The sequence below is a fragment of the Rhinopithecus roxellana genome, chromosome 5 (genome assembly GCF_007565055.1).
Source record: "Rhinopithecus roxellana isolate Shanxi Qingling chromosome 5, ASM756505v1, whole genome shotgun sequence".
NCBI lineage: Eukaryota > Metazoa > Chordata > Mammalia > Primates > Cercopithecidae > Rhinopithecus > Rhinopithecus roxellana.
In genome coordinates, this window is record NC_044553.1 from 170,826,110 (window position 1) to 170,843,041 (window position 16,932).

Consider the following 16,932-nt stretch of genomic DNA (forward strand, 5'->3'; position numbering starts at 1 on the left):
AGATCAAGTTTTCAAAGTTTTTGCTCTTGGGACTCTTTTACACTCTTGAAAGTGGAGGACTGCTCCCCCCCCCAAAAAAAACTTTACATTGATTAAATCTATCAATATTTACTGTATTTGCAGTTAAAGCAGAAAACTTTAAAATATTTGTCATTAAAAAAATAATAATAGCTGGGCAGGGTATCTTACACCTGTAATCCTAACACTTTGGGAGGCCGAGGCAGGCGATCACTCAAGCCCCCAACTTCAAGACCAGCCTGGGCAACATGGCAAAGCCCATCTCAAAAAATAAATTAATTAATTAAATCCATTACTTGTTAACATACATCTCGTATTTAAAAAATATTTTTAATAAAAATTAGAGGACTATCAGTTTTACATTTTTGCAAATCTCTTTAAAATCTAGCTTAATAAAGACATCCTGATTCTCACATCTACTTTCCCATTCAATCTGTGTATTATTTTGGTTGAAGAATATAAAGGAAATCTAGCCTTATGAAGCTCTATAGAGTTTGGAAAAAATAGAGTATTTTTATTAAAATGCTCTAGCCTTTTCAGATAACTTTTGATATTCTTTGATCCTTCACCGAAACTCAACAAATGGCAGGTTCTTAAAGGCTGCTGCAATGCAGGAATCTGAAACCATATCAAGGAATATTTCCCACTCTGATAAACTGAAATTCATTGGTCTATCTTCCATTTCCAATGGATCTTTTCATCCAGGCATGATTTTGTAATATCATGCATTGGTTATTTGGAAAATATTAGTTCACTGAGTTATGCAGTTCTTCCAAATGTTGACGTATTTCACTATGCAACTTCAACATAACACATTCATTAATATCACACTGATCTTATCAAAAAAGTCAAGTATTGGGAAACTGTCAAGCTCACAGTGGCAAATACGTCTTCCAAAGTTCTATTTTCACTTGAAAGCTTTAATTTTATCATTAGTAACAAATATTGTCAGTTGTTTTCCTTGCAGTGACAGGCGCACTTTGTTTATTTTTGTGAAAATGTATGCCAAGTACCCAAGTCTGTATAACCATACTTTGCCAGCCATTTTTTTCAAGTAAAAATGGTATTCCATTTAAAAAGCTCACAACTCAACTCCAGAAGTTCTTTTCCCTGAGTTAACCATCAGATTTGATATTCAATAAAGTGTTTTACAGGTACTTTTCATCATACAAAATATATTTTAAAATGTACTCAAGGACTGAGATACAATAAAATTAGTAAGTTTTATTGTTTCATCAAGGATATACAGTTTAACCAGCATGTTTTTTAAATTCCAAGTACATAGTGATGAACAACACAACTACTAGTACGATTTAGTGCCACTGCCTTAATTTGTGCCAAGGTGCTGGCGGTTTTACCCACCAATGAGTTTGCAAATGTCAGCACAGCAAATAATGCCTTACTATTATAAGGAAAATCATTTTGACCTGGAGAACACCCAGAAAAACTTCAGGAACCACCAGGGGCCTGAGAAACAGACTTTGAAAAGCTCTGTAATAACCGATGTATTACTTGTATAATTTTTAAAAAGATAATTTTTAGTAAACATTCCACTATAACAGAAATATTTAAATAAATATACACACACGTGATAATATACTAAAATCACCAATAACCTGGTACCTCATACACAGCAGATACCCAAAAATATAATAAATAACAGAATGTGATAATTCTTGAATAAATAACAATTACTAAGAATCTACTATAAGCCAGTTTCTGAGCCAGTTTTGTGCCTCTTCAGTCCCCTTCTTGGGTAACTTACAGAAGCCCATAGACCAGAATGATGATTTTAACATATGAGAAAAAATATTTACTCTGAAATCTTTCCAATCTTTAAGATTAGACTTGCATGACTACAAGAAAAAGCCTTAAAATTCACCATAAAGCACAAGATAGCATGTTAAGTTCTATTTTAAGCACTATGCCATGAGCTTTTTTAAAAACAGGCTTGCTCACATTCAGAAACCCAAATACAAAATGAAATGCTTTGGCTGTGCACTGCCAGAACTGCATAAAGACGCTGCATTCCATTTCTCCTCAAGCTATACAATCCTTACCTGTGATGTTTTCATTCCTATTGTTAAGTGAAACTCCAGCATTAATACTATAGAGGTTACATTAAATGTGGCAACTATTTTTTTAAAAAACCCAGTAGTGTATAGCAAAACCATCAAAACAAGTTCTTAAGAACTTTTAACCACATACATTGATAAATTCAAGCGGTAAATCTCTATAAACATACATATGGAATATCATGCACTGTTAAAAAGAATGAGACCATCTCATTGTTTGGACATGTCATGGAAAGAGCTTCACTATTTATTGTGAAAAAAAGCAAATTGTAGGATGCTATGTATAGTATGATCTCACTTATGGTTTTAGGACAGATATTTACGTACATGTACATTCACTTAAGTTCCTTCTGTGTGTCGTTTTGTTCTCATCTAGACATACACACACACAATAAATTAAAAATATTATACAGACATACACATTTAAATGCCTATGCAGAGAAAAAAAAGAATACAAGGCCAGACACAAAAAGCGACATATTTTTATTCCATTTATATTAAATGCCCAAAATAGCCAAGTCTACAGAGACTGAAGATAGATTATCAGTTGCCTAGGGCTAAGAGTGAGGTAAGGTTTAGGAAGGAGATTATGCTAAAAGGATGTAGTTGCTTTTTGAGGTGAAAAAATATTCTAGAACTGATTGTGGTTAATGGTTACACAACTTTGTGAATATACCAAAAACCACCTGATTGTGCACTTTAAACAGGTGAACTGTAATGGGATATGTTAATTTTATCTCAATAAAGCTGCTACCTCCCCCTGCCCACCCAAATAAGAATACACAGATATACACCAAAGTGACTGCCTCTAAGAAAGAAGATGATGAGGTCTTTCCATTTTTACCCTATTTACGGTTAGATTATTATAATGAGAATTGTATTTATTATCTCTATAACGTAAAATAATGTAAAAGGTAAATCTAAAACAGTCCTTCATAAATTATTCTGATTTAATGTTATTCAAGTTCATTTAAGCAGCAACAAGAAAAAAGAGCGAAGATACGACCCTAAGAATATTTTCAATTTAGATTGTCTTACAGACAACAGCATCAGGCCCCACTCTCTGACAGAAACCAATCTTGAACATAATTTGTTCATCTGACACATGTATATTAAAAACACCTACTGTGTCCACAGAGTAGGGATGGGAGAATGGAGGGGGGTACAGAACAGGAGCCAACAAAAAGACACAAACTAACAGCTCTGGCTTTCAGTTAAGGGCTTTTGCTATATAGCTGAAGAGACAAAACACACAAAGTGGACTGGGGTCAGACTATAGAAAATCTTGAATACTAGACTTAGAACTAAGACTTTATCCAGTTTTCGATGGAAAGCTATTCAGTTTTTATAGATAGGAGTGACAGAATGAAAGGAGTGTTTTGGTGAAATTAACCCAGCAACCAAAGGGGGGAAACTGAAAGCAGTGAATAGCAGAAAAGGTAAGAAAGAGATGAAGTTTTCAAAAATAGGAACGTTTTACAACAGTCCTGTGAGAGTTACTGATATCTCCATTACTAGTTAATGTTCAAAGGATTTTAATGTTTGTTTTGTCTGCTTGATCTAAGGAAAAGCTTGAAAAAAAAGGTGGTTTCTTCATTTTGATGAATTTTAGAAGTTCATAGCTAAGAATGAAGATTTACCAGAAAACTCTGAAGGAAGGTTTCTAGGGAATTATCTTCTCATGTGACACTACTGAAACCAAGAGTACAGGGAATCAAAAGTAACAGGAGTTGTACAATTTTTAACATGGAAGGGCAAGTATAGTCACAAACATCTAACAAAAAGTGCAGTGGCAATTAGTACTACTTCTGAAATTGATAGTTAATGACAACTAAGTACTTAAAAATTGTCTCTACTGCCTATTTCAAAGAAATTCTAATGATAAAATGTTACATAAATGCAGATTTAGGTGAAGACCAAATTCTAAGGAATCAAATTTAGAATACGATCAATTTCCTCAAGTTCCTTCCACACGCGCTACTTTTCAGATGTTGCACAAACAGCATCTTAATTCACATATACATTTACTAATCGGTTTAACTCCTAAAGGTTTTTACTAAAAATAAAAATGCTTTCATTGCCTATGTTACCTTTCTAAAACCAGATCCTGGGCCAGGCGCGGTGGCTCACGCCTATAATCCTGGCACCTTGGGAGGCCAAGGCAGGTGGATCACGAGGTCAAGAGATTGAGACCAACCTGGCCAACATGGTGAAAGGCAGGTGGATCACGAGGTCAAGAGATTGAGACCAACCTGGCCAACATGGTGAAAGGCAGGTGGATCACGAGGTCAAGAGATTGAGACCAACCTGGCCAACACGGTGAAAGGCAGGTGGATCACGAGGTCAAGAGATTGAGACCAACCTGGCCAACATGGTGAAACCCCGTCTCTACTAAAAATACAAAAATTAGCTGGGCGTGGTGGCACCTGCCCATAATCCCAGCTACCTGGGAGGCTGAGGCAGGAGAATTGCTTGAACCTGGGAGGCAGAGGTTGCAGATCCTTGAAACAATGTTACCTCCCAATTTAATACTATGGCAACACTTTGTTTTGAGATTAAAAATATGAGTAAAGGCCGGGCGCGGTGGCTCAAGCCTGTAATCCCAGCACTTTGGGAGGCCGAGACGGGCGGATCACGAGGTCAGGAGATCGAGACCATCCTGGCTAACACTCTGAAACCCCATCTCTACTAAAAAATACAAAAAACTAGCCGGGCGAGGTGGCGGGCGCCTGTAGTCCCAGCTACTCGGGAGGCTGAGGCAGGAGAATGGCGTGAACCCGGGAGGCGGAGTTTGCAGTGAGCTGAGATCCGGCCACTGCACTCCAGCCTGGGCCACAGAGCAAGACTCCGTCTCAAAAAAAAAAAAAAAAATGAGTAAAGCAAAGTCTTATTTCCATTTTCTCTATATTAATGTTCAATATAGTGTTTGGTTTTTGGGGGATTTTTTTTTTTTTTTTTTTTTTTTGAGACAGAGTCTCACTCTGTCGCCCAGCCTGGAGTACAGGGGCACAATCTCGGCTTTCTGCAACCTCCACCTCCCGGGTTCAAGCAATTATCCTGCCTCAGCCTCCTGAGTAGCTGAGATTATAGGTGCGCACCACCACGCCCAGCTAATTTTTGTATTTTTAGTAGTGACAGAGTTTCACCATGTTGGTCAGGCTGGTCTCGAACTCCTGACCTCGTGATCCGCCTGCCTTGGCTCCCAAAGTTCTGGGATTACCATGCCTGGCAATATTCAGCATAGTTTTAAAATACCAGTTAAGGCCAGGCGCCGTGGCTCAAGTCTGTAATCCCAGCACTTAGGGAGGCCGAGGTGGGCGGATCATGAGGTCAGGAGATGGAGACCATCCTGGCTAACACAGTGAAACCTCGTCTCTACTAAAAATACAAAAAACTAGCCGGGCGTGGTGGCAGGCACCTGTAGTCCCAGCTACTCGGGAAGCTGAGGCAGGAGAATCACTTGACCAAAGGAAGCGGAGATCGCAGTGAGCCGAGATCTCGCCACTGCACTCCAGCCTGGGCGACAGAGCGAGACTCCGTCTCAAAAAAAAAAAAAAATGCCAGTTAAAAACTGACAAGCATCGGCTAGGCGTGGTAGCTCACACCTGTAATCCCAGCACATTGGGAGGCCGAGGCAGGCGGATCACGAAGTCAGGAGATGGAGACTATCCTGGCTAACATGGTGAAACCCCGTCTCTACTAAAAATACAAAAAATTAGCTGGACATGGTAGCTGGCGCCTGTAATCCCAGCTACTCAGGAGGCTGAAGAGAATGGAGTGAACACAGGAGGCGGAGCTTGCAGTGAGCTGAGATTGTGCGACTGCACTCCAGCCTGGGCGACAGAGCAAGATTCCGTCTCAAAAAAACAAACAAAAAAAACTGATAAGCATCTAAATAAGGTACAAAAACTTGCAATATTTGATCACTGTGATATAATTTCCAAAATCAAACATACTTGCATACTTGAAATTCTACTATTCATAGAATAGTATGAATAGATTATAAAATACTATTTCATAATCAGTTTCATACTTTATCAAACATTCTGATGCCGAAGTAATGTTTGCTTACATTTTGTAAAACCTGTATCTGCCATCATTTAATAATCTTATCTCACACATTACAGAAACATAAATAATAAAGGTATGACAATGAACAAACCAAGAATGACTAATTTATTTCTCTGAAAACATTTTATCTAACTTGTAGAGTGGGCGCAGTGGCACAGTGTGTCACACCTGTAAAAACCATTTGCAGGCTGAGCACAGTGGCAGAGTGCCTCACACCTGTAATCCCAACACTTTGGGAGGCCGAGGCAGCACTGCTTGAGGCCAGGAGTTTGAGATCAGCCTGGGCAACACAGCGAGACCCCTGTCTCTACAAAAATAAAAGAAACATTTGTATTGCCTTTTTTTTTTTTTGAGACAATCTTGCACTGTTGCCCAGGCTGGAGTCCAGTGGCACAATCTCGCTGCAACCTCTGCCTCCCAGGTTCAAGCAATTCTCCTGCCTCAGCCTCCTGAGTAGCTGAGATTATAGGCACCCGCCACCACACCCAGTTAATTGCTTGTATTTTTAGTAGAGACAGGGTTTCACTATGTTGGTCAGGCTGGTCTTGAACTCCTGACCTCGTGATCCGACCGCCTTGGCCTCCCAAGGTGTTGGGATTACAGGCGTGAGCTGTGAGCCACGGTGTCCAGCCTGCATTGCTTTCTAAAGCACAAAAAAGATCTGTCATATCAATATATTTAGTTAAAATAAAACATCTGCAAACTTTGGTACAAGGCTGCAAAGACACTGCAAAAAAAGTAGAATAATCTGGGCCTGGCACGGTGGTTCACGCCTGTAATCCCAGCACTTTGGGAGGCCGAGATGGGCGAATCACAAGGTCAGGAGATCGAGACCATCGTGACTAACACGGTGAAACCCCGTCTCTACTAAAAAAATACAAAAAAATTAGCAAGGTGTAGTGGCGGGTGCCTATAGTCCCAGCTACTCCAGAGGTTTAGGCAGGAGAATGGTGTGAACCTGGCAGGTGGAGGTTGCAGTGAGTCAAGATCATGCCACTGCACCCCAGCCTGGGCAACACAGCAAAACTCCGTCTCAAAAAAAAAAAAAAAAGTAGACTAATCTGATAGGGACTACTTGAACAAAATACAATATAAGCTTTCAAATGATCATACAGCCCTGTATTTACTAATCTGGACAGACATGAAAATAGCAGATTATAAATAAAAAATAGTGTCATATCTTTCTGTGATGAATATACATATACACATGCTCACAGAGGGAAAGTCTAAATGCATAAATACCCAGATGTTAACCATGATATTTCTGAGTGTTGGGATTATAGGTACTGTTTATTTTTCTGCTTACTTTTCAGATTCTCTGAAATTTTCCCAAGCAAAATGATACTTACAAAAATTAATGTGTATGATTCCAACTAACAAACTCCAAACTTTTTGCAAGGAAGCTTGCAAAATGCCCTAGGAATATCCAAAAATCCAAAAATACCCTAGCGTAGAGCTTTCCCAAAAGGGAAAGTATCAGCAACAACATAAGTAGAAATCTTTGTGAACTGGGCACCCTAGAGGACTCCAGGTCTGCTGTAGTACCTTTAAGGAGGCCTACACGAGACCTAGGCTCAAGTCTCTGCCACTTTTATTTCTACGACCTTGCAATAGTCACTTACCCTTTCTGGGCTCACTTTCTCTATAAAAAGGATTTAGTTATCACTCGCCTTTCCTACCTCAAAGAACTGCTGGAAAGATCAAAAGAGATAATGCAATATATTATGAACTGCAAAGTACTATATAAATAAGATATTATTATTCAAACATTAAAAAAGCAAGATGCTTCATGCCAGGGTCAAATACTTCAGAAAACACCACAATCAATTCTATGAAGTAATGAATCTGTTTTTGGTCATTGTTTTTAAAGGCTACATCTCATCATAAATACCCAGTTTTTCTGGGACTTGGATACTTTTTCCCAGTTCCCACTACAACCATTGGCCATTTTATTTTCTTATCCCTGGTTACCAGTAAGAAAGGGTACAAATTATACTAAACTCAAAAGCCTCAGCAAGAACCCTGGAGCAGCATGCTGATGGAGTTCACCAGGAGAAACCCAAGGTTAATCAGCTATGGACTCGCCACTAAGCACTACTGCAATCAACAGGGATTACAAGAGACTCTTTGAAGAGAAAGACAATGCAATCGCCCAGGAGAAAACGGTGGATAAAAAGAAGGCGGTATTTCAAAACAATCATATGAAATACTTAGAAACTATACTGTAGTATTTTATAAACTATACTGTAGTGTTTTTTAAATACTGTTCATAAAAATAATGACATAAAACAAAAGCCATCTAAATGTGGCACTTGACAAAAGCAAGTTACAGAGATTCAAATCAAATCCATGAATAAACTGTCAGACGTACTTGCCTCTATCTGAAATAAAAGCAGACAAATTACAGCGTAACGATCAAAATTAAGTGGCTATTTCTTGAAAATAAAGAGGCAGAAAAGAACAATAGAATTCACTGACACACTTATAGGAACTTTTATAATTATGGTTTCTCTTTCCATTTAATTTCATTATTTACTCCACTAAAATGAGGATGAACTTCTTCTCTCCCACTCTTCTTCCTGTAAATTAAAATGGCAATATAATTTGGTTTGAGTTTTACTCCAAAAAAAAAACCCATTTTTTTTAAAAGTACTTTAAGAGGAGCTGCATGAAGCTGTCAGCTTATTAACCACCAAGATCATCTGGCCATCACACCCTTCTGCTTCTAAGTTCCTAAAGATGACAAAATACCCTCCACATTCTTAAAATGTCATTTATGGGTATTCCCCTAATGAAAAATTAAACCTTTCATAAACAAATGTGCATAGAGAATTCATTTTGATATGTATGACTCACAATCTAATTTTTATTGGCAATATCTTGAAGTGTTGCAGCTTGCACAATTCCTACAGGGGATAAAGATCTATCCGTTTTTCCCATCTGATCTTTGCAGATTTCTTACAGATTTAAAAGGACTCACTAAAAAAGCCATGAGGAAAATAATTACGAATGCAATCCACAGCAAAATGAAGTATGGGGCTGAAACCTAAGATAATGAAAAGTCACTGAATGTTATGCAAAGCTTCACAGTTGAAGTACTCTATTCCCATTTAAAATTTCAAAAAAACTAGATTTTCTTCTTCTTACTGATTTTTCGTATATTAGGAATGCATATTTACCTCCAAAAAAATCACAAACAAAAAGCCTTCCGAAAATATCATTTCCAAAAGGAGTATCTGCCAAACCTTACTGCACAGAAAATTATATATACACATTCTTTTTTAACACATTCTCAAATAACTATGGTAGGCGTTCCTGAGATCACCTCCTCCACCCCCCAAAAAAAGAACAGCAAATCTAACCACAATAAAGTATTAACCAAATTTTTTTTAATGCAGTTATCACCAGCTAAGCAATTTATCACACAGCTCCTCAAAGTCTCAGACACACACAATGACATACCAACATGTCAAAACAGTTATTATAATTTGAAAAATTATACAACAGGAACATAAAAGTAGAAAAAAAAAACTTCCTCTGGAAAAACTCAAGTAGATTTGGGGGAGAGCAAAAAACAAGACTAATTTTAGAAAAATAACATTTCTTCAAGTGTTTGGTGTTTATCTGATACTGGTTCATTTTCGTAAAGAGAAACTTTACCTAACAAGACTCACACCAGGGATCTGATCTATCCCCAAAGGCACTTTCTTAAAATGAGAAAGAACAAAGAAGGAAATCTCTCAGCATGTGCTTTCCATACTAGTTTCTTTGGACAGCATCAAGAGTGACAATATAGTCTGCACAAGCTTTTCAGCTTTATTCTATGGTCCATGTATAACAACTGATTAGCTATCATTCAAAAGAACTCATAACAAAGTAAGTATTAGAAGGCAAAGATCACAGAAACATGATGACTCTAAAGAGAAAAATCATAGAAAACATGTCTTAAAGTTGTGTGCTTTTTTTTTTTATTTCAAGGGTTAACTATCTCCAAATATTCAAATTCCTAAGGCTTTCTCATTTGGAGAAAAACCAAAACCATCCATTCTAAATCTGCTCTCCCTTAAGTAAATTTGTAATTATAAGTACATTTTAAAAGAATGACACTCAAAGCCAATACTTTAATATACAAATCTTGGAGTGTAAACATTGTGAAGTTATTAGGAGAAAAGATCTTTCGGTGAGGATATTCCACAGGAAAAACTCTACAGAATCAAATCTGGCATTTGGTTGTTCTAGAAGTTGTCGTTTCATTATAACGGAGAAGAAAATTAAATAATTTGTATTAATTATAAAAAGAAGACTCTCCTCAAAGATTTACAATTGTATATCCCAATCTCCACTCTAACAGAGATGTCAGTTCTCTGGGTCGAAACATAAACAGCTGCTGGGTTCACATACACAGGAAGCCACAGAGAAGATCGCGTTCAGAGCCTCGAAATAATACGCGTTAGTTAAGAACTGCCTGCTACTAAACCAAAATTATTCAAGCGGAGCCCCATTTGTCACAATCCAATCATAAGGGTTCCACCCCCCTCCCCCAACTGCTTGTGTAGTGGTATATCTGCTTCGGTAAAGAAGCCATCATCAGGTAAAGATTGGGGTGGGAGAAAAGCGGGGAAAAGGGGGCACCCTTTCATCTAATTTCGTGAGGCGTGAGTAATTGGTACAGTTAAGAGGAACGTTCTATTTATCGGGGGTTAGAGTAGCATGAGGGGAGAATTTCGTTCAAATCAACATGGCCAGCAAGATGTCCCTACAAACAAAAGGCAATGGGGGGATATAAACACGAACCATTCACCTCCATCAGCTACAGCATCGCCATCATGGTGTGTGCAGAGACCCCCAAAGGCTCCTCTCACCCTCCACACCAGCCAAGGCAAGAGAAGGGAGAGAGGTAGCTACATCCCCCCCTCCCAACACTGCTTCCAAAGACACACTCTTCGAGGGGGTTTCTCCCCTCGACTGCCCGGAATCGGAGAGAAAGAGTAACGTCCCGCCCAGGCTGACTCCCCCCCGCTACCTCTCAGCCGAACCCCAATGCCGGCCCGGGGCTCGCTAAACTTTACCAGAGCTTCTCCCCCAGATCCCCACCCTATCGCCCCGGGATCGCGCTTCCCTCAAGCGGGGCACCCCAGGCGCTTCCTGACAAGCGAGCAGCCGTGGAGAGCCGAGTCCGGGGGGGGGCGACAGGGATCCACGGAGGGGCGGGGCGGCCGGAGCCAAGTTCCCGGGGGTCTAAGAAGAGCGCCTGACAGGAGCCCGGGACTGCAAAGGAGGAAGAGGAAGCTGCCACGGGGAGCTTTCCCAATCCCCCTACAAGAGCACCCTGCCCCCAGCCCCAGCTCCCCATGGGGGGCGGGGAGGCTAACTGGAAGGTGAAAAAGCCAAGCCCAGAAGACAGCTGCAGCCCCTACCTCCCGACTCCCTATCTCTTCCCCCGCCACCCCCGCCAGAGGCGCCCACAACAATAACACGCCGGGGACGACCCGTCAGCGCCCCCGAGGCACCCGGGGCCCGCGGCCCGCCGCAGGCGGGCCCCCTCTGCTGAGACCGGGCGCGCCTCTCTCCCTACAACTCCAGGCCCGGGTGGAGTCAGGCCCGAGCGGCCCCCCAGGGTCGGACCCATCCCCCCCGGCACCAGCGGCGCCGTCTCCGCGGCCGAATATTAGAAGTGAATTCGAGCTGCGCTTTACCTTTAGTTCCGCACTGTCCGCCATCTTGCGTCTGTCAGCGCAAGCGCAGTGAACCTCGCCGGGGGCCGCCGCTAGACCCGCCCTTGTAGCCGGCCTGGCCCCGCCCCGGCCCGCCCCTCCACCTTCCCAGCCCGCCTCTGGCCTCCGCCCCGCTTAGGGCGCTCGAAGCCCCGCCCCGGACACGTACAACTGCGAGACAGGCACGTTCCATTTAAATAATGGCGCCAAGCGGCGAGGTTTGACAGTTACTGCCCCCTCGGCCTCCCAGCCCCCATCCTCGCTCGGCCAGCGCCTCCCGGGAAGAGCCGGAGCGAGAGGGATGCTGGGCTGAGCCCCATCTCTCCGCGGTCCGTGGAACGCTTCTGCATAGCTTCGACGCCTACGGTCACAGAAACAATGCTGTCCCCCAACCCCTAATAAGCAATTCTTTTTCAGCGCCTGCTACTTGCGAGGCTACCAGTGGGCTAAAAATAGAAATCCGTTACATTTAAGGGGCCCTTAATGAAGCATTTCTAGCATTATTGGCTCAGATCCTCCTCTTGATAACGCGGTGAGGTAGGCAAGGAAGAGATCATTCCCAGGGTATAGATTCAGAAATGAAAGCTCAGAGAGGAAAAGTGACTTGCACAAACAAGACTTTTAACGAGGTGGAGTAAGACAAAATTTTGAAGGTGTTCATTAACATTTTTGTTTAAAAAAATGTATTTAGTGACTATCTGTTGGCTTTGTGCTAACGGCTAAATATACATTGGGGAATCAAAGTCCCTGCCCTTCTGTAGTTCTCTAATGGGGAATCAGACAAAGTGAACGAACAAAGATACAATTTCAAATGTTATTTTTTGAGTACTAGAAGGGAGCAAACGGTCCATTGAGAAAGAAAAAGGGTTTGGGAGATGTACTTAATTCTGGGAGAGTTTTATCCACTAAATTGACATTTAAGTAGACTTGATGGAAGGATTATTTCATTCTTTTTTGTCTCTACTAAAAGCCTTCTGGGCCCGGGGCGGTGGCTCAAGCCTGTAATCCCAGCACTTTGGGAGGCCTGAGACAGGCGGATCACGAGGTCAGGAGATCGAGACCATCCTGGCTAACACGGTGAAACCCCGTTTCTACTAAAAAATACAAAAAACTAGCCAGGCGAGGTGGCAGGTGTCTATAGTCCCAGCTACTCAGGAGGCTGAGGCAGGAGAATGGCCTAAACCCGGGAGGCGGAGCTTGCAGTGAGCTGAGATCGGGCCACTGCACTCCAGCCTGGGCGACAGAGCCAGATTCCGTCTCAAAAAAAAAAAAAAAAAAAAAAAAAAAAAAAAAATGCCTTCTATATACCTCCTCCCCAATCCCCACTTTTTACTAATCAACTTTGCCTCATACCTCATGGAAAAAATGAAGGATATCAGAAATAAACTCCCTTATCTTCTCACCATCAAAACTACCCTTATCTGCATAGAACATTTGGGTTACTATGAATAAAGTGTGCCTGCGCCTAGGAAGGCCAGTCCCTTTACCAGTGACCTGGATTTTTTTCACGCACATTCCTAAGGATTTTGCTCCTACAATTACCTACCCTCCAGCATCATTAGTTTTTCCCCTCTCAATTGAATTTCTCCTATCAGCATATAAATATATTGAAATTTCTCCCATCTAAAATAAACTTCCTTTGACTCCAAAATCGCCTCTAGGAACTGCCCTATTTTTCTGCTATCTTCATAAATTCTCTGAAAGGTTTTTCAAGATCTCTCGAATAGTGCTTGTTCCTACCTCTCACTTCACATTCACTTCTCAGTCTACCCTGATCCAGCTTTGACTTCCATCATCAGTATCACTTATCAAGATTACTAATGATCTTGTTTCCAAAGGCAATTGCCAATTCTCTATCCATATCTAAATTGACCTTTCTGTAGAATCGTGAATAATTGACATGGTTCCTTTGATTTGAAACACTTTTCTCCCTGAACTTACCTACATATCACAGATAGTCCTGTTCCCTCACTAGGCCTCCTTTTTGATATGCTGATTTCTCCTCTTTGGCTCAATCTTTAAATGTTGTACTGCTCCAGGACTCGGTCCTTGCATTCTTCTCTGTTTTATCACCGGGTGATCTCATCTAACGGGTTGACTTGAAGTCTATATGCTCATGACTTTGAAAATGCTCTCTAGCCTAAACCTCTCCATTGTCAAGAAACAAAACTAAAACAAATTGAGATTAAATATCTCATTGGCTTTACTGCAATCCTAGAATTGGACAACACTTCATTCCACAAAATAGAATAAAAAGTTGCAAGGAATCAAGCAGAGGATGTTAGCTTTAGAGACAGAAAATAGACTGAAGAAGGCAGAAACAACAAAAAGCAGATTGGTCATGTCAAAGTTACTTTTCTTTCAGGTGGAGACATGGAGACAGAACAATAGAAAGAAAACGGATTGGTTAACATTGGGTTACTTCAGACGTTCTATTTTAAGGATTAAAACAGAGGAAATTTCATTATCATGGCTGTTAAAGATTAAAACTGTTCTGTTTGGAAAATTGGCTTGCTCTCTCATGATTTTTTTGTAAAACCAGATAACTCAGTTTTGTTTTGGTGAACATGGGTGACACCATTTTGATTTTTAGTCTGGTCTGGAGGCCTGATGCAGGAATGTGGTTCAAAACAATGGCATCCTGTGATTTTTAAACAATTAACCTAGGTGAAATTGTGACACTAAGACTGAGGGCATTAGCACTACCCTCACTTAACATCATTCTGGTTTTCTAGTCTCAACACATCATTTATAGATTACAGTGTCCTCACGATTATGCATTTCTGTCATTGCAGGTGAAGAGAGACCATTTGACATTTAGCAGTTGGCTGTATACAAACATTTAAAACTTTTTGAGAGAACATAGTTGAGAATTATGACTATCAGGTGGACAATGCCAAGAGTTCAGAGTATGCTTCTTAGCTAGGGTTGCCATAAACCAAACCAACTAAAATCATATAGATCAAAGAATGAGCCAGATGAGAAATCTACCTGTTTTAACCAAGTAGCCTGCTAACTTTTTGAAACTGAGTCTCTACAATACCAGATTATTTATGTACAAGTGTCAGCAACAGCACAGATTTCCCCCTGTTTGGTTAGTAGGTAGCAATTCTGTCATCTAGCATCTCAGGAATTGGTTAAATTGAAGCAAAGCGTGCTAACTGTACAAAAGAGGCCACTAGTAAAATTTGAACAAACAGTTGCATTAGGGATGTTGCTAAAGTTACCCACTAGGTGGAATAAAAGCTCTCTTGGGTCCTGTAAAGGTTTGGGTTTGACATGTTACACTTTATCCACTTACCCACAAAAATGACTGATTGTGAAATTTTAACTACAGCATTATCCTGCCAAGTGGAACAGGTGGGCAAAAGCAAGAAAAAATTAAGAAGGGAGTCTTATTATGGTAGTGAGTCTTATTCTGACAGTCTTGGAAAACACTGTCCACAACATGATGTCAGCAATTTCTCGTCCTGGTTTGCAGTTTAAATGTCTCTGGTTGTGGCATCAGGTGTTCTGCTGAACTCTCTGTGTGGCTCCCTCATCAAGCATGGGACTTGTCCCTTGAAATTTATATCGAGTTGTTCAGCTTAGCAGTTTTTGTTCGTGGTTGGAGAACTGTAGTCAGATATTGAAGACAATGAGAACTCAGGATCCAGTCTAGGCTATAGATACATGATAAAAACTCAAAAACAATGAACAAAGCTGCAGTCTAATAACAGGTATATTATAGTTTTCATCAGAAACATAATTTTTCTCTCTACAGTCATTCCCGTTTCCACCAAAGATAATCATGGTAAGACCAATTTGTTTTTAAATTATTTTAGTTTCAAACTTGACCTGATTATTTATATAAGTGCAGCAAGAATAACCACATAAGCTTCTTTTAAATTTATTTTGCTGGAAATGGTGACAATGAGTCTCAGATTGGACTTTTAAAAACTTCTTGATGTTAGGAAGTCAAACCAAGGCAGACATCAGACTTTGCCTGCAATATCTAATATCTTGAGGTTTCTGGGCCTGCCTGGAAGTGACAACTGTTGTTCACTATAAGGGTGAGAACCCTTGAAAATTGGCATTCTATGATTCTATGCACATTTTAAAATATGACATTGCTATATATATGAATGATATGGTTTGGCTCTGTGTCCCCAACCAAATGTCACCTTGAATTGTAATAATCCCCAAGTGTCAAGGGCAGGACTAGGTGGATATAATTGAATCATTATCAATTCAATTGATAATGAATGAATGAACAGCACTGGTGGCGGAGGGAGGGGATTCCCCCATGCTATGCTTGTGATAGTGAGTTCTCAAGAGATCTTATGGTTTTATAAGGGGCTTCCCCCTTTGCTCGGCAACCATTCTCTCTCCTGCCACTCTGTGAAGAGGTACCTTCTACCATGATTGTAAGTTTCCTGAGGCATTCCCAGCCATGCAGAACTGAGTCAATTAAACCTCTTTTCTTTATAAATTACCCAGTCCCAGGTATGTCTTCATAGCAGCGTGAGAACAGACTAATACAATATGACACTGCAATCAAAGCTTTGGTAATGTAACCAATATTTCCAGTTGTATTTTGTTGAAGAGAAGAGCTTCTTATTGAACTTATGCAAATAACTATATTGTCATAAAAATAAGAATCTTCATGATTAGTTTACAAATGTTGGAGGAATTAAGTAGGAAGGAAAAGCAAATGTTTGAATTTTTGTTTGCAAAAGTATGCCTTACCAAATTGCTGTAAGCTATCAGTAGCTTAAAAGAAAAAAAGTTTTCTTAAATATTGCAAAAGAAAACCTATTAAAAGAAAGCCAGCAAGCTTTCAAATTTTATTTATTTTTCTTTCTTTCTTTCTTTCTTTCTTTTTTGAGACAGAGTCTTGCTCTTTTACGCAGGCTGGAGTACAGTGGCACAATATTGGCTGACTGCAACCTCCACCTCCAGGATTCAAGTGATTCTCTTGCCTAAGCTTCCTGAGTAGCTGGGATTACAGGTGCCCAGCACCATGCCTGGCTAATTTTTGTATATTTTGTAGAGACAGGGTTTTGTCATGTTGC

General features: G+C 40.4%; 1 protein-coding gene across 3 annotated transcripts in view; it reads right to left on the minus strand.

Moving 5' to 3' along the window:
* PIAS1 (protein inhibitor of activated STAT 1) overlaps positions 1–12,032 on the minus strand; it is a 149,846-nt gene extending 137,814 nt beyond the window's left edge. For all 3 annotated transcript variants that reach the window (XR_004057492.1, XR_004057491.1, XM_010363627.2), the window contains exon 1: positions 11,861–12,032. Coding sequence is in view for 1 of the 3 variants with exons in the window: in XM_010363627.2 (XP_010361929.1) it covers positions 11,861–11,884 (24 nt within the window). In the remaining 2 variants the exon portion in view is untranslated. The remainder of the gene's footprint in view (positions 1–11,860) is intronic.
* Between the last annotated feature and the right edge of the window lie 4,900 nt (positions 12,033–16,932).